The 21,791-nt window shown below is 37.7% G+C and overlaps 1 protein-coding gene across 2 annotated transcripts in view; it reads right to left on the reverse strand.

Moving 5' to 3' along the window:
- Window positions 1-3,177: 3,177 nt before the first annotated feature.
- The window catches only part of UMAD1 (UBAP1-MVB12-associated (UMA) domain containing 1), a 234,666-nt gene continuing 216,052 nt past the window's right edge, over window positions 3,178-21,791 (reverse strand). For both annotated transcript variants that reach the window (XM_002803373.4, XM_077997021.1), the window contains one exon: window positions 3,178-5,126. In XM_002803373.4, coding sequence (XP_002803419.1) covers window positions 4,869-5,126 — 258 coding nt within the window. In that variant the 3' untranslated portion in view covers window positions 3,178-4,868. The remainder of the gene's footprint in view (window positions 5,127-21,791) is intronic.

A 21,791-nucleotide genomic window follows, 5' to 3' on the forward strand; every position in this document is an offset into this window, starting at 1 on the left:
AGGAGATACATGCCTGACATTAACAGGAAGATAAATTTTGAGGAAACCATAGAATATACTATCACATCCAACATAAAATGGTATTCATCTGCACCATGTAAAATGTTCCAAATTTTATCGACTTTCATAAAAATGTAAATATGTTTCTTGGATAGCACTGATTAAGACTTGGAAAAAAGATTGAAGATTCCTGAGTTCATACTAATATAAATAAATAACTGATAAATAAATTGAGGAAAAGAGACAACTCTCATGCAGAAGAATTCCAAATAATTTATGTGATACTTGCCTTTCAAGGAGGTGGAGTTTAATTCCCCACTCCTTGAGTGTGGGTCATGCTTTGTGATTTAATTCCAAAGAGTAGAGTATAGAAAGGTTGGGAGGAATAACTTTTGCAGTGGAGAAAGCTGAGAAGCACTACTTTGGCCAGGTATTCAAAGTCAGCGTCATCAGCAATAAGTCATGTTTATAGCATATACTACTCTCAATATGATATAATCTCACTTTTTGGAGTATTTCTCCAAAAACTCATATCCCTAGTCTAACCATGTGAAAACATCAGATATACCCCACTTGAGAAATATTCTACAAAATACTTGATCAGTACTCCTCAAAACTGTCAAGGTCATCAAAAATAAAAAGTCTGAGAAACTGTTGAAGCCAAGAGGCGCTAAGGAGATATGACAACTAAATAAATGTAATGTACTATCCTAGATAGGCTGCTGGAAGAGAAAAAGGACATTAGAGGAAAACTATGAAATCTGAACAGGGTGTGCAGTGTAGTTAATTGCAATGTACCAGTGTTGATTCCTTGGTTGTGATAAATGTCCTGTAGTTATGTGAGATGTCAATAACAGGGAAAACTAAGTGAGGGGTATATGGCAACTCTCTGTGGTATCTTCATAGTTTTTCTGTAAATCTAAAACTATTCCAAAATAAAAAGTTTATTTAAATTTTTAAAAGACTGACATATTGTCATATCGACTGAAACAGAGTTCCTTGCGTCAATCAATACATCTTTCTCTTTCTTACACACACCTATCTGCCAAACCATATGGCATAAAGAGTCCTTTTCCTGAAACATAAGAATACTTAATCCTTCAAGCCAATGTAGTATGAATGGAAGTGGACTTATTCTGAAAGTTTTAGATTTCCCAATAATACCTAGGTCATGCCCTCAGTAATATGGGACAAATGCTCAAAAGATAATGTCCATAAACCTGTATTTCCCAAAAACTTTAAAAGACAAAACATCCTTCAACTACATTTCCAATAAACTTATATTTTGTGTGAGTTATTGACATAATAAATAAGATAATGCATTGATCTCTGAAAGAAACATATTCTTTGCTAGATTACTGAGGGCAGTGTTCATTTATTGATCAATTGTTACCATGGGAGGTACAGAGGTAGTCTGATGTACTATGGTTTCAGAACTTGGGTGAGATTCTTTCCTTGCTTCTCCTCACCTGTCATTTAGAATGATGAGAAATGAAATCTCTGGGAATTTTTGAAGAATTTTTTCATACTGTTTTCAATTTACCATTTTTCTTTAAGAAAAAAACAAGTGTTAATGTCAATGAATGTTTACCTTAAAAAACTATTCTAGATTTGTTCTGCAATTGTTAATAAAAATTGTGCCTTTGCTAACGTTTTAATGGTACAATTTTTAAAGTTCAGTTGATCAAAATTTAATTAGCCAGGGTAATACATGGTCAGAATAGCCTCTCTCATTCTGTTTTTAGGAAAGAATGCAAATGTCTTTAAAGAAAGCTTGGGAAAAAAATACATGCAAGTCTTGAACGTATTTTAAGGCTAAAAATAAGATTCAAGGCTGGGCACAGTGGCTCATGCCTGTAATCCCAGCACTTTGGGAGGCCTAGGGGGGTGGATCATCTGAGGTCAGGAGTTCGAGACCAGCCTGGTCAACATGGTGAAGCTCCACATCTACTAAAATAAAAAAAAAAATTAGGCACGGTAGCCGGCAACTATAATCACAGCTACTTGGGAGGCTGAGGCAGGAGAATCGCTTGAACCCAGGAGGAGGAGGAGGAGGCTGCAGTGAGCCTATATCATGCCATTGCATTCCAGCCTGGGTGACAAGAGTAAAACTCCATCCCAAATAAAGAAATAAATAAGATTCAGTAAAATCACCTGCACATTGTATACCTATAGTACTTTGCAATAATAACATATATTAGGAAAAAGACTATAATAATGAGAAAAAGAACAAAATGTTCACTATGGAATTCTTAGCTAAGGGAGAACAGTCAACTAACATATTTTAGGAATATTGCTCATAGTAAGGTATTTAATATGGAACAAAATACTGGGAAGGAGTGGGATCTACAGTTAATGTAGGTAGCTGTTTTTTTTATGTTACTCTTCAAGAAGTTCAATTAATATGTATTTTGCATTTCATTATAGTATTGTGTGTGTATGGTTAATAACGAGAATTATAACAATCCGTTTCCCAGAATACTGATGATGTGCTAGGCTTTAGGCTGCCGGGCATTTGACATACACCAACTATAACTTAGCATAACGCCGCAAGTTATGAACAATTAGTGTTTAACAACTGAGAGAACTGAGGGCACCAGAAGTTAGGGGACTGATTGAAAGCTCCGCAGTTTATAAGGGAGGGAGCCATTACCAACTCTGTCTGGCTGCCTCAATTGCCTGAACTCTTTCCCACCATATCATAAGGCTTTGTTATCATATATTATAATTACTAACACTATTAAGGTAGGCATTTATTTATCACTAAGTGATTTAAGTCATTTAGTGTTTCTAGGCTTCAATTTTCTTAGGTAAAATGAAGTTAGCTTATTGATTTCTAATGTTTCATAGAAACATTAATTTATATACAGAATAAAAAATTAAATGGTCATTTTCACAATATTTTTGTTTAAAAGAGAAGATCATTAACATTGGCCCTTACTAAATGTTGTGATGATGGGATCAATCTAGAAATGCTCATGTCGTCTCTCTCAAATCCCTCCAGTCCTATTAAGCCAGGACTACTGATCTTACCATTTTCAAAGTTATTCCTTAAAACTTATATGTAAGAAGAAATTGCATATTTTTCCCAGCACTATACAAACTATATACTTAAACTTTTTGGCTCCTAAAGAATTAACAACTTGCATTCAGATATAAATGATGCAAAAAAACCCATTTTTCTGGATCTGAAAATAATCAAAAATTTTATTTTAATTCACATTTATTTAAATATAACATTTTTATAGACACATGAAGGTACTTATAAACATTGATAACATGGTAGACATAAATATAGATTAAATGTTTAGGTATTTTAGACAAAATTTCACACATAAACTAGACAAACTGACTATGTACTTGCATTTAGTTTCAAGGGTACATTAACATAGATATTTGAAAAGGATGTGCTTTTACAAAACTACTACAAAATGTTCACATTTGCATCAGCAATAAGTCATATTTCCTAGACCGATGCTTTATAAAAACTATGTAAAGATCTAATTTAATCATTAACATCATATGGTAACATAATATGTAAAGGAAGCATATTTTTGTCAATAGAAATGTTCCTGTAACTTTTAAATAACATAGCATTTGTATTAAAACCATGCCACATTTATTAAAACAAACATGCATAATAATACTTTAAAACTGGAATAATTCATGTACCTTTATGCACAGTGTTTAGTTTCACTATGGCACTCTTCGTGAAAAAATATACTTAAAACTTGGCACAGAGTTAATAAATCATATTGCTGGTCATCAAAATGAATGTGATTTCAATTTCCCATGGCATAGAAAATTCTCTATCACAATTTGCCTCTTCCCTTTACAGTTTATCGACCAATGGCAGTTCTGTTTTCATTCAAGTAAACAATGGATATTCAAGAACTAAAAGTCATATGTAGGTGTTTTGCCTATACTCGAATTGGAAATGAGTTGATTTTAGTTTTTCCAGGAGTAAAACATTTCCATCTGTATTGTGGCCAACAAATTTCTAAATAAGGGTGTTATCAGCAATAATATGTATCATCATGGGATGTTTTTCTTCAGGAGGCAGAGAGGTTGAAAGGAAATGTGGATCTCTTCAGAAACTGGGGAACATATGTGGTAAGGAGAGCAAATGCCAACCGAGGCAGAAGCAGGGAAAGTTCTTTGGAAAGCTGGTCAGAGAGCACACTGAAGTAGCAAAAAGGCAGAGAACAAAGGTGGGAACATAAGAATTATTCACAATGGAAAGGGCTGCCATGAGTTTCAGAAAACGGAAATGGGCCACTCCAGAAACAGCACGCAGAGCAGGTCTAGCATTCTCGTATCAGCAAACTAGCACTGTTGTTTAGGACAAGTTTTAAACTTCCACATCAATGCGTCTGAAGAAATTAAGCTAACTGGCAACTTTTTTTCTGAATTCATTCATAAACACTGTGGAAGAAAAAAAATCGGGAATAACACTAATTCAACTTCCTACAAACCAGAGAGGAGACTTCACACCCACTTCTAGCTCAGACTTCGGAGCTGTGGTAACTAAAAAATGCCACAATTCTTTTTCACAGTTCTTCTAAGATAAATTTGAGGTGTTATATTTTGAGAGACCATCTGAAGGAATGGACTCCTTTCATAAAACCTTCATAGCCTAATTTTTATATTTATTATATGGGAGAAAGGAAGTAGAACTTAAGTTCAATTTGTACACAAATGTACATTTTTCTTAAAAATAGAGTAATTAACGTAATGCTATTTTCTTTGCTTTATGATCCTTACTTTGCTGAGGGCCTTAAACAGTGAAACGGCAAAGAACATCAAACAGGTCAAATAAAATAGGTGAACATATTTTAAAGCTGTTAAGGTGCAAACAGACATAAAGATTATGAATCACAGAGCACTGAATTTTCAAGAGTGAAATCATACCAAAACCGTGATAAGTTTTCGCTGACATCATAGGAGAGTAAGTGGTCAGGAAGGTCAGTGATGGTGCCCTGCACTGCCAGCACATGCGGGGCCAGGGTGAAGGGTACATCGCTCAGGAGCTCGGCCATTAATGAGCTGTTCTCCAGAGTCTGGCCTGCCTTATTTTCCGTCTCAGGGTCTGATACAGTCACACTGGATGAATTTTCTTTGTTGGTCTAAAAATACATATATTTAAAACATTTAGGCCTTGTGAACTTTGAGGTTTAGTAGCAGTAAATGTGGCATTAATACATCAACATGATTAAGAAATGTGGACTATATCAATATTCCCAGATTTGAATGCAGCTCTTTACTTTAGAATTACATTTATCCAAATTTCCATTAGGCTTTAAAGTGAATCCTAAACTTTAACTCAGACTGACCACCCACAGACCCCTTAAACACAAACTGGCCTTCTTGTTATTTCCCTTGCTCAGATAATGTCTGCAAAGTCTGTCTCTGCTTTTCCAAATCCTATGTACGTTTTTAGGCTCTGCTAAATTCTCAGCTGCCCTATAAATCTTGTATCACTGGAGTCCAAAGTGATCTTGCCCATTTCAGAATGCTTATGGAGCAAATTGCCTAAGATGTTATTTGGTGTTGCCTGTATGTGTCCTTGCTAATTGCTGTTCCATATGCATATATATCTTATCTCCAACTAGACTATAGGGTCTTTGAAGGCAAGCAATCCACCTCGCATATCTTTGTATTTTCAACCTTGCACCCTTTACTGTTTGACACTAATATACATGTACTCATAATTTATCTCTAATGTATACCATGAGTATTGATTGATTGCCTGACTGCCATTGGAACTAACCTGTTATGTCACAAAAGTTATCCAATTTTTAAAAAAAGGATATATCTTGTTCAGTTTCTTTACAATTAATATCTCTTGCAAATCACCTAAATATCAATCAATAGAAGAATGGATAATAAATTGAAATGTATTTACAGCAATGAAGATGAATGGCCTGCCACTACCTGCCACTAGGTTTGAGCACCTGAAACCTAACTCAAACCAGCCTGGGCAAAACAATGACTCCCCCCTCAACCCTCAATCTCAGGCAGAATAAAATTCCCAAGTCTTTACAGAGGCCTACCAGCTCCTTCACAATCTGGCTCCAGGGGTGCCTCTGACCTCATCTCCAGCTCGTGTGCTCTGGCCTACTCCTCTTCAGTCCCACTGTCTCCTTGCTAGTGCAAGTGCTTGCTCGTGCACACCGAGCCTGCTTCTGCCTCAGGGCCTTTGCTTTCCATTCCCTCTGTCCAGGACACTCTTCTCCCAGACATACACAGGGCTACTGCCCTTATCTCCTTCCAAGTGTTAGTCCAGATGCCATCTCAATGAGGCCTTTTCTCACTTATATAAAACTTACTTTTACATAGTTTTTGTTTGTTTGTTTGTTTGTTACTTTTTTGAGACGGAGTCTTGCTCTGTCACCAAGGCTGGGGTGCAGTGCGTGATCCTGGCTCACTGCACCCTCCCTGTCTCAGCCTCCCAAGTAGCTGGGACTATAGGAGCACACCACCATGCTTGGCTAATTTTTGTATTTTTTTGTACAGACAGGATTTCACTACATTGCTCAGGCTGGTCTTGAACTCCTGGGCTCAAGCGATCTGCCTGCCTCAGCCTCCCAAAATGCTGGGATTACAGGTATGACCCACTGCGCCCAGCCAAGGAGCTTTTGTAGCTCATCTTCACTGCTGTATCCCACATGTCTAGATCAGTGCCTACTGCTCAGTGAAGATTTATTGGTTTTTTTTTTTTTTTTGGTTGGTAGACTATTAATTACTGCTGCAATTTCACAACTTGTTATTGGTCTATTCAGGGATTCAGTTTCTTCCTGGTTTAGTCTTGGGAAGGTGTATGTGTCCAGGAATTTATCAATTTCTTCTAGATTTTCTTGTTTATTTGCATAGAGTTGTGTATAGTATTCTCTGATGGTAGTTTGTATTTCTGTGGGATCAGTGGTGATCTCCTCTTTATCATTTTTTAGTGTGTCTATTTGATTCTTCTCTCTTTTCTTCTTTACTAGTCTGGCTAGCAGTCTATCTACTTTGTTAATCTTTCAAAAAACCAGCTCCTGGATTCATTGATTGTTTGAAGGGTTTTTCGTGTCTCTATGTCCTTCGCTTCTGCTCTGATCTTAGTTATTTCTTGCCTTCTGCTAGCTTTTGAATTTGTTTGCTCTTGCTTCTCTAGTTCTTTTAATTGTTATGTTAGGGTGTCGATTTTAGATCTTTCCTACTTTCTCCTGTGGGCATTTAGTGCTATAAATTTCTCTCTAAACACTGCTTTAGCTGTGTCCCAGAGATTCTGGTATGTTGTGTCTTTGGTTATAAATGCTAATGGTTATAAATGCTGACAAATTATTTGACTCTAAGTCTAAAGGAGAAGAATAATTTTCTGGGCCGGGTACGGTGGCTCATGCCTGTAATCCCAGCACTTTGGGAGGTTTAAGGTGGGCAGATCACCTGAGGTCGGGAGTTCGAGACCAGCCTGACCAACATGGAGAAACCCCATCTCTACTAAAAATACAAAATTAGCCAGGCGTGGTGGCGCATGCCTGTAATCTCAGCTACTTGGGAGGCTGAGGCAGGAGAATCACTTGAACCCGGGAGGCGGAGGTTGCAGTGAGCCGAGACTGTGCCATTGCACTCCAGCCTGGGCAAGAAGAGTGAAACTCCATCTCAAAAAAAAAAAAAAAAAAAAAGGAATGATTTTTTTGTATGAGAAATAATTTCGTAAGACTTTTTAATTGAAGTATAAAATATACACAGAAAAGGTTACCTCCTAAGTGTATAACTTGCCAAATTTTTACAAACTGAATACACATGAGCAACCAGCACCCAGATCAAGAAATAGAAAAGACCAGCCCCCAGAAACCCTCCTGGTGTTCTCTTGCAGTCACAATCAACCCCCATCCCGTCAATCATGATCCTTATTTCTAACAACACAGAATTCATTTTACCTGGTTTTGTATTTTAATTAATTAATGTATTTATTTTTATGAGACAGAGTTTTGCTCTTGTCACCCAGGCTGGAGTGCAATGGCACAATCTCGGCTCAATGCAACCTCCACCTCCTGGGTTCAAGTGATTCTCCTACCTCAGCCTTCTGAGTAGCTGGGATTACAGGTGCCCACCACCACGTCCAGCTAATTTTTGTATTTTTAGTACAGACAGGGTTTCACCATGTTGGCCAGGCTGGTCTCGAACTCTTGACCTCAGGTGATCCACCCACCTCAGCCTCCCAAAGTGCTGGGATTACAGATGTGAGCCACCGTGCCCGGCCTAGTTTTGTATTTTAAATGAATGCAATCATACGGTATGAACTCTTGCTTCTGGCTTCTTTTACTCAACATTATGTGGATGAGATTCATCTAAATTGTTTCATGTTACATGAAAAAAAAATCTTGAAGAACATGTTGTTGGAGAGGTGATATATTCTGACCGATGTTTTAAAAGAATCAACCTGGTTGCTGGGTTGACAGCAGATAGTAGAGGTAGGGTGGCCAGGGAAGGAAGTGGGAAGATAGCTGGGAATGAGAGATTACTTACAAAGTGAATTAGAGCAGGGATAGCAAAGGTGAGATAAAATGGTTAGATTTTGGATAGACTTTAAGGGTAAAACGAATACGATTTGCTGATGGAATGGATGGTGGGGGTATGAGAACAAAAGCATAGTTAAGGATAAAGCCAAAGTTCTTGGCCTGAGCAATGAGACAGATGGAATCACCCTTTAAAGGGATGGGAAAGAGTTCCAGGGAGCAGGAATGGTTGGGAAGATCGAGAGTTCAGTTTTGGAAGTTTCAGTGCCCAGCAGACATCAGGTGGAGCTGTTAGTAGGCAGGGGGATATAATTTGAATCTGGAGCTGGACGAGATCTGGTGGAGAAAGTGGAGAGAAAATTAGAATGGACAGTATTTTCTAGGTGTCATGATGTAAATGGGGAAATATATATGGGCCAGTAGTTAAAAAGGGATGTGTAGTCAAGAAAAGTTTCTTTTTATTTTTGTTTTTCTTTCCAAGTTGGGAGAAATAATGACAATTTGTAAGCTAATAAGAAGCAGCTCACAAGAAAGGAAAAATCCAAAGAGAATTTATAGAGAAGGAACTCGTCACCAAGCATCTCCAATACCTAAAACAGGGGCCGTCAAGAAATATTTTTTAGTGAATGACCTCGAATTAGTAAAGTTAAAAAGCACATGCCTATAAGAGTGATCTTATAATTTCATGTGAAAATAACACCAGAGTACTGTTTTAGGACTGCAACTAACAAATGTAATCATACTCTTGTTGTGATAAAGCTTGTTATAAAGATGTATGTCTGCAGTGGGCAGATTCTGTCTCCTGAAATCTAACTGGGACTCACAATGCTAATTATCCTCGAGTCAGCCAAGAGCGCAGGTATGAGTAATGACACCACCATTCTACTCTCTTTAAAGGGCTTCCCTATACACTGGTCTATACAGAAAAACTGAAAGGGAAGCAACATTTGGGTGCACCATAAAACCTTAAGATTTCATCTGCACCGGGGTTTTGATCACCTGTGAGCAGGAGAACAAAGTGGTTAGGAGCACAGATTCCAGAACCATGCTGGTTGATATAAATCCTAGGTCTCTTGTTTATTAATAAGCAAATGGCCTTGGGCAAATTATTTAACTTCTCCATGCCTCAGTTTCTTTAGCTGTATTATGAGATTGATAATAGTTAACTATTTCATAGGATTGTTAAATGCAAGGATTAAATGAAGTTTTATTTATAAGTAAGCGGAACAGTGCTCGGCACACGTTAAAGTAAGTAAATAAGTAACATTTTAGAAATGCTGGATCCCATTTGGGTTTAGATGAAGTTTAGAATCCAGTCATCTCTTTTGACACTCACTGGTAGTTCAAATAATACCTTTCCCTCTCCTTTTATTTCTTGCTTTCTCTCTTAATCTCATGTGTAAATGTTCCCTAGATCTGGTGGTCTCATCCCACTCAAGCTTTCTTTTCTTTTTTTGTTATGTATGGAATGTTCTAGTTTCATCAACCAAATCATCTCCTTTCTTAAACAAAAGCATTCCTGACATTCCACCTTCTCCACTAAAGTGGAGGTATAGGCATACATTCTTTTATTGCGCTTTGCTTTATGGTGCTTCATAGATACTCCATTTTTTACAAATTGAAGGTTTGTGGCAACCCTGCATCAAGTAAGTCTACTGGAGTCATTTATCCAGCAGCATGCGCTCACTTTGTGTGTCTATGACACATTATTATCATTCCCACAATATTTCAAATTATTTCATTATTCTATCTGCTTTGGTAAGGCATGATCAGTGATCTTTGATGCTATTATTGTATTTGTTTTGCAGTGCCACGAACCATGCCCATGTAAGATGACAAAATTAACTGATATATGTTGTGTGTGTTCTGATTGTTCCACCAACTAGTTGGCCATTCCTCTATCTGCCTCTCCTCAGACTTCCCTGAGATAGCTCAGTATACTTTTAATTAAGACATGTACATTTGTTTAGATATACTGCTATTGTACACTTCATAGATGACAGTATAGTGTAAGCATAACTTTTGTATGTAGTAGGAAACAAAAAAATTCATGTGGTTCGCTTTAATGCAATTTTCACTTTATTGCAGTGGTGTAGAACTGAACCCGAAATATCTTCGAGGTATGCCTGTACGTTACCTGTAGGATTTTGCTTTCTAAACACACAACTTCTTCTTCTTTTTTTTTTTTTTTTATGGCTGAGTAGAGCAGACTTTACGGATGGGAATGAAGGCCCCCTCCTCTTTTGGAGGTCTGTGTGGAACTGAGGAGGGGAGATTCTTGATGTGGTGGGAGACTGAGTGTGGCAAGGGCGCCCCAGCAGCTGAGGGTCTCTCTCCTCCTCTCGAAACACACAGCTCCTAAGACTTAACTCTCCAGCAGCAATATATATTCCCTTGTTCATGTTTTTATTAATCCTTTTTTTTTTTGGCAAATCATTATTTGTGAGAATGTAATTCCTTGAGGACAAGAATGTATCAAACTCTATCTAGTACAGTAAAAAAATTGGGACATGGTTTCTCATTCAAGTTATCCTCATAAAACTGTCATCTGACCTGAAGGGAGCTGTTTTATCCATTTGAGTCTCAGTCCACTATTATGTAAAATGAGTGAAGAGGGACAAAAGATGAAGATGATGAAGACAACTGGGATGACAATGATGACAAGACAGCAACTAGCATATACAGAACACTTTGTGTCAGGCTGTATCTAAGCTGTTTAAATGTATTTGCTCATTTAAGTCTTACAACAGCCTTGTAAGGGTGTGTGCTCCTATTAGTCCTGTATTAAAGAGGAAACTGAGGCACAGAGAGGGTAAGGAAGTTGTCCCAGGTTACACAGTTTGTTAGTGGTGAAACTGATAATCAAACCCAATGACCATTAAAGCTCTATATTCCAAGATCCTGCACATTTCAGACATGCTTCGGATAGAATGATTGACTGAATGAACAGTGCTTCAAAAATTTTAGGGTACAGTATCAGAAAATACAACAGTTACTAAAGTAGCATATCTTGGCTTAATTTAGGAAAAAAAAATGCTAATATTTTGTACCTTAAAGAAGAAAGGACTGAGAAAATCATTAAGGTGACAGATCTTACAGACAGGCTGAAGAAGGATGGAAAAGCAACTCTAATTTAAGATATATTTATCCCTGGAAATGAATCTACCAGCAGTTTGGATAAGACCATGGGAAAAACACCATGGACAGTGAAACAAAATTGTCTGTGAGTTGAAAATTATTGAAACAGACATGAAGGCAAGTGGGAATGCACTATAGTATTCTTTCCACCTTAGGATAACCTTGAAAATTTTTCATAATTAAGTTTTTAAAAATTAGTTAAAAAATACGATGGGCAAAGTGTTCCACCAAATGCCTCCTAGAATGATGTGAATTTCAGCTGTGCTGTAAGTATTACTCCAGTATCTATCTCTTAACTGTTGGCTATAGTGCAGCATTACAGTCTCCAAGGAGGCTGCCTGCCCTCTTGGCAGCAGGGTGAGTGCCATGATGCAGCTGCTGTTGGCATGCTGAGAGCTGGAAGGAGAGAAATATAAGCCAAAACAAGAGTAAGTCACAAAGAAAATGTGAGTCAAAATTCAAGGACCCCACAGCCTATAAACCTGATCACTAAGTCTGGCAGCCAATGGAAGCAGTGGTGGGGGCTGGGGGTTTAAACAGGTGCATGAGTTCCCCTGCAAAAAAGCAGCTCTCACTTAGACACAAAGTCTTGTGATTTTTTTCATTTGCATAATAAAATGGGTCTTTAATGGGAAGAATTAGTATGTTAACCACAATAGAGCAAGAAGAAAAGACTCAATTAACCTTTTGGTTAATAGCCAAATTTTAGAAAATTAATTCAAACACTAAGTTCATAAAGCATAGTTGTTATTTTTGTGATGAATCCTGTTCACAGAAATGCTGCTATCATAATGTTTCTGAGTATAGTTTCTTCATAAACCTAGCTTTAATACTTCTTTTTCAAATGAGTGGTTGCCCTTACTTAGTTTAAATATAAGCATACCATGTCAGTTTTTTTAATCTTACAAAGAAAATTAATATTCTTATTTATATCATTACAACAAATAAAGCTTACTGTTATTAGCTGTTTTCATATGTTTGTATAAAAACTATTTCTTGTTCATCAGTTAACCTGTTAAAAAATTCCCTGGCACAATTTATTTTCATTCCTTACATTCTACTATCTTTATTTCAAATAATTCAAAGAGGTTTACAGCCACTCTTCCTCCCTTTCTTGCAGAGGGGTGTAAAAATTCATGAGGTTCAATCTTAAAAATCTCCTCAGAGCTTAGGAAAAAACACACTCCAAGAATACAAGGCATATAACACTTTTCAGCAAAGGGTTGGAAAAATGAAGTCACTTCCCCAGAGCAACAGAAGGTTAGTGGCATCCTTGTGAACCTCGCTCTTGGGTGTTTGAAAGCAAGGAAATTCAGGTTTAAGAACAGACAACTACATTTTTCCTGGCACAAAATTCCAGTAACCACCATGAAGTCTATTAGGAGGCGCCAACTTTGCAGACACACTAACAATTGGAGACCTCATCTACTTAGCTATATCCAACTAAATTATGAATATTTTATTAATATGAAAGCCATCTATATTTGGCTTCTTTTAAAACCTCCTGCTTTTTTCTGCAACCTATGCCTCAGATAAGTAGAGATAATACAGTATGCTATAAAAGCAAAATATTGATGCATTAAAATTTAGAAACCAGCCTTAACTAAAACAGCAATAGAATCTATTAAAAGAACGTGAACCCAGGTATAAAACACTCTTCTAACACATTCAATTTACATGCAAAGAAGGTAGCTATATCAAGCATATTTCTAGAAAACAAGTTACAGAAAAAAGAAGTAATATCAAGCTCTGGCTGTCTATGCCTTTAAATTCTAATGTCTATAAATAAAAGACATGCTTCTTTGAACAATAGCCTGAACAAGTAACACTGTCACTTTATCTCCCCAGATAACTATCCATTCTATTCTGGCTTCAGCTGGTATCTGCTTGCATTACATCAGCTTCTTGACTGTGGGGTGAGGTGGAGGGGCAAATCTGAGTTAGAAGCATCAGGGGACAGAGGTTAGGAGAAGGTGATATAAGCTATGGCACAGTTAAGGCAGTACTCAAGCTTTTTATTTTTTCTAAGAAGCTGCTCACTAATAAATGTCTGTCTAGCTATTAAAAGCCTGAGAGTTGGTGTCTTGCACCTCTGTAATTCCTAAGCAATAGTCTCCTTTCACTTGGGAGAAATCACATTGCAATGGCAAAGATTATTTCCTATTTTCCTCCAAGTTCTCAGTACCCGAAACAGCACCTATACATACAAAGTGCTCATTAAATGTTTTTGAATGGCACTGGATCTGGTCCCCTTCCTTCTCAGATACTCTAGGAACTCAGACTTGATATTAAAATTGAAGGGTTAGGTCAAAGAAATAAATAAAAACCCAGGACATGTTGTCACTGATACAGAAATTAGGTGGGAGAAGCTGAATTCACAGAAGATTTCTATCTCCATGTGGCCTGGGTGTTAGTTTCCCCTAGAAGTGAGGGCTTCAGTTCAAGAATGCTGTATTTCAGTAGCAAACTAAGAGGCTAGGTTAGAAGGCAGATATTTTCTCTGCTCCTTTCCTAGTCTCTGACATCATTTCGGTTTAGCTTCTGGCTCATGTTTTTTGTTTGTTTTGTTTTGTTTTTTTCAGTATTTGTTCCATTTTCTCTTCTTACTCTTTCCTTCAATATTTCCACCTGCTTGTGCTCCCTTGTTCTCCAATCTTTCTTTTAAAAAGAAAAAAAAATGTTCTCCCGACTTCCTCTTTTCAGAACTCCAGCCGAATGTATATACAAGTGCAGAAGGGGAAGTAAGCAGGCTGTTACTTGCTTCTGTAATCTGTTCCATGTATTCTTGGAAAAGTGGTTTGTCTGAAGCTGGAAAAATCTTCTGTACTAGCCAACTAGAGTTGGGGTGCGGTGGAAAGAGGAAACAGAAGCATTTCAGGAAAGGAACCAGGCAAGAAATAGTGCCTTAAATGCAGGATCCTATTTAATACTGGTTTTGAAAATACAAAAGGCTGTTTCAGTGATTTTTTAAAAACTGTATTAAAGTTGGTTTACAGAAATTCATAAACTCTAGCCCGTAAGCTGTCCAGGCAGCTCATATTTTCCCGGTAGGCCTTCCCCCGTCATGATTCACAGCACACATTTCACCTTTCTCTTCTTGCCTCTAGTTCTATATCACTACCTTCCTCCTTCCTGTTGGCAGGTGGGTCAGCCTCCTATTTCACAGATAAAACAGGAATCACCAAGTGAGGATCTCCTCTATCTGCCCCACCCAAAAAAAATGTATCTGCATTTGTACCCAACCTCTTTCCCAGAGCTTCCAGGGCTGCAGATCTACCCAAGGCAAACTCTTCAAGGACATGGCTTCATCAATTAGGAGGTGTCTCTTAATTGCTAATCTTTCCTAGAAGCAATTAACTATTTTTTAAAATTCGACTCAACTCTATGTTACCTACTGGAATATCACCTACCTAACTCCCATACTATCTTTCCATGCTTTTTTCACAGCCAGGCTGAGACCATTGTTGGCACACACTGTCTGCCATTCCTCCCTCCCCCACGGCAACCTGCCTCCTGCCTGGGCCCCTCTACTGAGTGTGCTTTCACAAAGGTTACTAATAATCACTCTCTCCCTAAATTCAGAAAATGTTTGGAAGTGCTAATCTGAAACGACCACTTTGTAGCACTTACTGCTATTGACTCTCTCTGAATTTTTATTTCTTGGCTTCGGTACACTTGTTAGTTTTGTTTTCTACATGTATAGCTGGTTATTCTTTTTGTCTATTTCTCAAGAGATGGTGTTCTTTAGGGTTTCATTTCTGTTCCTTTACTCTTCCTAATCTCAACACACTTCTTTGGATGAGCTTATCTGATATGGATCATGCCTACTGCTCCACTCTTCCACCCCTCCAAAAGTAGTATGTATGTAGATTTATGTGCATGTGTGTGCACACACATGCACACACATGCACATATACTAGTCTCAAACTCGGATTTCTCTCTAGAGTTCCTGATCCATATGTTCAACTCCTATTACACATTTCCTTTTGGATATTCCACAGGACATCTTACACTCAACATGTTTTAAACCTGGCTCTTAGCTCAGTCCCTTCCTGACCTTAACCTTACCTCAAACTTAATGCTCTTCCAATCTTCCAATATTTTCTGTATCAGTGAAGAGAACCTACATAGTTGCCCAACACAGAAACCTGCGTTATCTTTGAAGTTTCCCTCCCTCTCACTTCCTCCATGCAATAAATCACTGAGTCCTATTGACTTTTCTGCTTTTAATATCTCCCCCAATTCATCCATTTCTCTTCAGGTTCATGTCATTCTCTTCATTCAGGATACTAAGATCTTCTTCCATGAATGCTGCAAGAGTTTCCCATGTACACAGCCTTACTACCCTACACTACATTCTCCCTATCACTTGTAGCATGTAAAACACATTCTCTTCCTTGCTTAACATTCCTCAATGCCTTTGAAAAAAGACCAAACTCCGTATCATGACACACAAGCATGACCTGGCCTTGCTTACCCCTCCAATTTCTTGTACTGTTATTCCTAAACTCTGCATCCATACCAAGCTATCTGCTGTTATCTAGACCTTCTCATGGTGCCTACTGCTTTCCTCTCCCCCCAAAAGTAGGTATGTATGTAGATTCATGCATGTGTATGTACACACACTTTCTGTTTAGTTCTGAGCCTTGGCTCGTTTAATTACTTTAATCTAAGTTAAGACATCCTCTCTTCTACTCCCTTCATCTTGCCTATTTCAATTTGCCCTTCCAGGTGCACACAAGCCTTTTTTAGAAAGACTTCCCCCACGAACTCCCCAAACCTGGGCCAAGTAACCATTCCTGTGTTCCCATAACAGCTTGTGCATACTTCTCTCAAAGCACACATCATACTCGACTAGAATTCCCTGTCACCCCCACAAACCTATGGGCTGTCCAAAGCCAGGGGCTATAGCTTTCATTTCCATTTCCTTCCCAGCCAGTACAATGTGGAGCTCATAACAGATAATCAATACATATTCACTGAATGACTGAAAAATCTAACTTTCTTCATAAATTTTATATTCAAATTTCTTCTGAATAAGCTAGGAATTAGGATGTTGAGCCTCAATTCCTTCATTTGTTTCTTTGTTCTTCTAAGATTTTACCAAACCCATTTTGCCCGTTATCACCAACGTGATAAACTATGGATGGTATTAAATGCAGAGATAAACTGGTTTGCGACTCCAGCTACATCCATTTCCTCAAGCATGAGACAGACTGTTCCTTGACTTGCCAAATGAACAGTTTCACAAACATATCTCCTAAAGGAAGTTTAATGGGGTCCTGCTACAATGTAGATGAAACCGTTGGGGAAAGATTTTTCCTACAGACCCGTCTTCTCACTGAGCTAGCCTCATCTACTCCAAAGTCCCCTTAACCAGCCTGCCTTACACAGTTCTTCTCTCCCAGGAACCAGTGTTTCTCTCCAGCTACATGGTATAGTCTGGAGGGGCTGCGATGTAGCCTATGCTTGGGGACAGCGGACAGGAACAGCAGCAGGGTGGCAGGACTAGGTAGGCACTGAAAAGGAAGGAGAGCCTCAGAGATGAGAGCTGCAAAGAAGGATAGGCAAGGGGATAGGCAGGTGAATTCCATTTATTTAACTGCTGTTCACCTCTGTTAGAGGGAAAAGCCTCATATCTACTTCTCTGGTTTCCATAAACAGATTTTTTTCTGTAAAGAACTCTGGCCTTCTGCTCCACCCCTTATTCCTCCCCAAGGAGGTAGGCTGAGTTACCTAGTTGGATCTATATTGTTTAGTCACAACACTTATGACACTAAATGTGTGGGCTTTTTCTTCATACCAACCAATTCTCCAACTCTCTGAATAACAACTGAGTGTTCTACAATTCAATTCAATTCCAACGCTAACTTCCTGGAGGTAACCCAAATCCCACAGGTTCAGGGCTCAGTCTCACAAGGCTGCGCTCATTTCAGATGTCAATCACAAACTCATGTCACAAGTACTTTTGACTGATGAGCTATAAAGTCAGGGATTCCCACAACTGCCTCCTCCAGGTTGATAATTTGCTAGAGCAGCTTACAAAACCCAGAAAAACAATTTTCTTCACATTATTGGTTTATTACAGAGGATACCCTCATGAACAAACAGAAGAGATGCATAGGGCAAGATGAGGAGAAGGAGTATGGGGCTCCCACACCCTTTCCAGGGACCTCGCCCTTCTAGAACCTCAATGTGTTCACCAATCCAGAAACTCTTGGAACCTACTATTTAGGGGTTCTTAAGGAGGTTTTATTACATAGGCATAAAAATCATTGGCCACTGGTGATTAACTCAGTCTCTAGCTCTTCTTCCTTCCCACAAGTTAAGGAGTGGGTCTGACGGTTCCAACCCTCTAATTACATGGTTGGTTCCTCTTGCAAATGGTTCTTCATTCTGATGCTATCTAGAAACCACCAAGAGCCATCTCATTAGTACAGTAGGTCCTCAGATAACATTGTTTTGTTCAATGTTACAACATGGATGAGAAAAAAATCAATTATTCAAAGGGCCACTATGTGTGTGGAGTTTTCATGTTCTCTTCATGTCTAGGTGGGTTTTCTTCAGGTACGCTGGCTTCCTCGCACATCGCAAAGCTGTGCATGTTAGGAGAACTGGCGTGTCTGCGTTGTCCCCATCTGCTTGAGTGTAGGTGTGTATGAGTGTGCCCTGTGATGGGATGGTGCCCTGTTCAGCTCTGGGTACCCCCTCACACCCTGAGCTGCTGGGATATGCTCCGGCAACTCCAAACTCAAATAACTGGGTGAGTAATGTTCTTACTTGTCTTTATTACTATTTCTTAAATGTAGAGCTCACATTTATTTCAATGTTCACTATTAGAAGTGGTTTGATCTTTATTTAGAAGTTTGGTGATTTTTTTGTGATCACAAATATACCATAGCAACTTAACTCTTATTTCTATCAATTAATCTGTGGTAAAACTGGTTTTGTTATATGTCATTTTGTTATATGTCAAGTTGTAGCTTCCAAGAACCTATCAAGAATGTCAATGGAGGGTTTACTGTATAAATTTGGGCATGATTGAAAGGAACCTGCTACGGATAACAAAAGATGCTCCTCTTAGCCCTATCACTCAGGAAATTCAAAGGGTTCTAGAAGCTCAGTGTCAGGAACTAGAGACAAAAACCAAATACATATTTCTTATTATCACAGTGGATGACAGACACAAGTCTATATTTCTAGGTGGGCTATGCTAAACCCCAATATCCTAAGGCCCAGGGAGAGTCTCTTTCTCCTTATCTCTCTACTTGGACTGCGGAAAAAAGTGACCAAAGGGAGAGTCTGCTGTGGTGCCTTAAACTTCCCCACAGATGTAGACACGGAACAGTAGGAGTGCACAAGTCCATCTTAGCTATTACACTATCCACCCACAGCTGTATGTATCTTGTTTCTCTGTCTGGTGGCTCTTTGGTCTTATTTCTCCATTGGCTCTGGATATAAGAAGGAACAAGAGTGCCCTTTATTAGGACTTAAGACCCCCACCAACTTCTACTGCTCAAAGCAACTCCATTTAGATAAAAAAGGCATATTAACCACACCAAAACAAAGCAAAACACAAAACAAAAACCAAAGTAAAGCAAATGTTAAATGATCTATAAATTTAAAATATAACAAACTAAGGGTTTAAAAACCTTGCATGCCCTATAGTACTATACGAAACAACATATTGGTACAATTTTATCAAAGTTTCATAATTCAATTAGATCTAAGAGATCAGAAAAGTTCTCATCAGAAACTTGGAGAAATAACAAATAACATTTGTATGGTGCTTTATACGGTTTTCAAAGTAGTTTCACATGTATTGAATTTGAACGTCACAACTCACTAAATTTGATAGGGAAGCTATTATTTCATTCTCATCTTCTGAGGCTCAGAGGTTAGTGACCATCACACCACCACTAACTGGCAGAGACTTACACTTTGGGTCTTCTGACTTAAAATCCAATGCTCCCTGTCCCATACTCCAAGTCAATGGCAGTCACATATAGACTATAAAACAAGTATGTATCCCCTGTGTCCAGATCTTAACAATGTCGATGTAACCTACATAAGCAATCTCTAACAACATAATCCAACTTGGCCAAGCTGATTTCTTTTTTTGTTTTTTACATTAAATCAGTAATATTTCAATTTTATGTACTATAGTATAATTTCACAAAAAATGTTCTACTGAAGTTTACCTAGACATTATCATAATTTTCTTTATGAGTCTAAGCAAACTGAATTGGTTAAAGCCTTCCAGTAAAGACTACCATCAAGGGAAATAATTTTAAATGTTACTGGTCTGGAGTTATTTTGTTTTTTATTTTGTTTTTAGGTCTCAAGTTTAGCAATTTCTTCATGGACAAGTGTCATCTGGATTGGAAAGTGAAGGTTCAAAAATAAAGACTGTGCCACTATAGAAACCGAGTTTAAACTAACAGTTCAACTAAGCATCTTATTACTAGGTTAAATATACCAAGCTGGCTACAACACGTAGTAGCTTAGAAAACTACAGCATCTAATCACAACCAAGGTTGCAAAAACAGTTAAGGCTTCTGTGCACGAATTCTTCAAGCTTATTATGTATCCCACAGGTCTGAAGAACTTGATATCCCTTGTTAGTCACACTGGATTCTATTAATACTTAACTTCCCATTTATATAGCCTTATTTATTGTAAGTATGTATTCAACTTTTTCAGAATGTAATGCAACAAGATCATATTTTTTTCCAGATAATTTAAAAGGAAAGCAATGAGAAATGATCTTGCCCATCTCCTCAGCATACTGAATATTAATTACACTGAAATGAATAATACTCATTTCAGTGAAACAATAAAGTACTTCACTCATCTACATATACAATAAGAAAGAAAATGGAATAGTTTCCATTTTTAAACCTGGTAAGAAAATATAAATATACTAATTTGTTTTTATATAATTAAATAAATTGACATCACTTATATGATATTGACTGAATGCAAATAAATGTCATAAGATACAGTCAGAAATACAAAAAGAAAGTAAATCTAAAAATATTAAGTAACAGCTACATGTTGGGTTTTTTGGTGTGTGCTTTGATAGAATGAACATTTGCCGTTCTCATAACCTAAGTATGATATATACTTTTAAGAACAAACAATTAAATGTTATGACAAACAACAATGAATATAGTTATTTCATGTTAAGGCTATTGTCTGAGCACAAAAAACTAATCTGTTCTGTTGCTCTTAATATATGCTGAAAAATTTATGCTTTGCCACTGTTTCTACTATTATTATACAAAAACATAAATATATAATACTTGGTATGTACTTAGAATTGTTCATGTTCACCCTATGTATAAACATCTCTCTAATCTCAAAAAGTAAGTAATTCTTCAAGAAATGGGAACATATTGGAGAAGAAAAGCCTTATTTTCTATGTAATTTGAATTTGATATACAGAGTAATCCACATACTTGGAAACACTATAGTTGGTGAATACACAACTGTGTGTTTTCATACACAGATGAAAGTAAAAGGAAATGTGTCACACCAAATCGAATACAGAAATTATGAGGGTAGGCTAATTAAATTCCACTGGGCGTATGAGTGATAGTGTAACTCACACTTGCTGCACCTAACCCAGAATTCCACTAGAAAAACAATGTTTGGCAAACTGAAGAGGTGAGCAGAAAGCTGTGTCACTTGACCTTGGCTCTCACTTGCAAAAGGTTATATTTCAAAATAGAAGATGGGGTTGGAAAAGTAAATACAGCTGTGTTTTCTTCGCCCCACTATGAAGATGAAGTGGCCATTCAGAATGGCAGGAGGCTGAGTCCCTTCTTGGTGCACACACATAGCCCAAAAGAGTGTGCTATTATTTCATTCCATGGCTAACTCAGGACAGTAGTTTGTTATTGTGGTAAAATATACAAAAATAAAATTTACCATCTTAACCATTTTTAAGTGTATAAGTCAGTGGCATAAGTAAATTCACAATGTTGTGCAACCATCACTACTATCCCTCTGCAGAACTTTTTCATCATCCTAAACAGAAACTCTATACCCATGAAACAACCCCCCATCCCTCCTCTCCCCAAGCTCTGGGTAAGCTTTTTGTAAACACTTTTTGTCTCTATCAATTTGCCTATTATAGGCACTTTA

Source organism: Macaca mulatta, chromosome 3, assembly GCF_049350105.2.
Source record: "Macaca mulatta isolate MMU2019108-1 chromosome 3, T2T-MMU8v2.0, whole genome shotgun sequence".
NCBI classification, from domain to species: Eukaryota; Metazoa; Chordata; class Mammalia; order Primates; family Cercopithecidae; genus Macaca; species Macaca mulatta.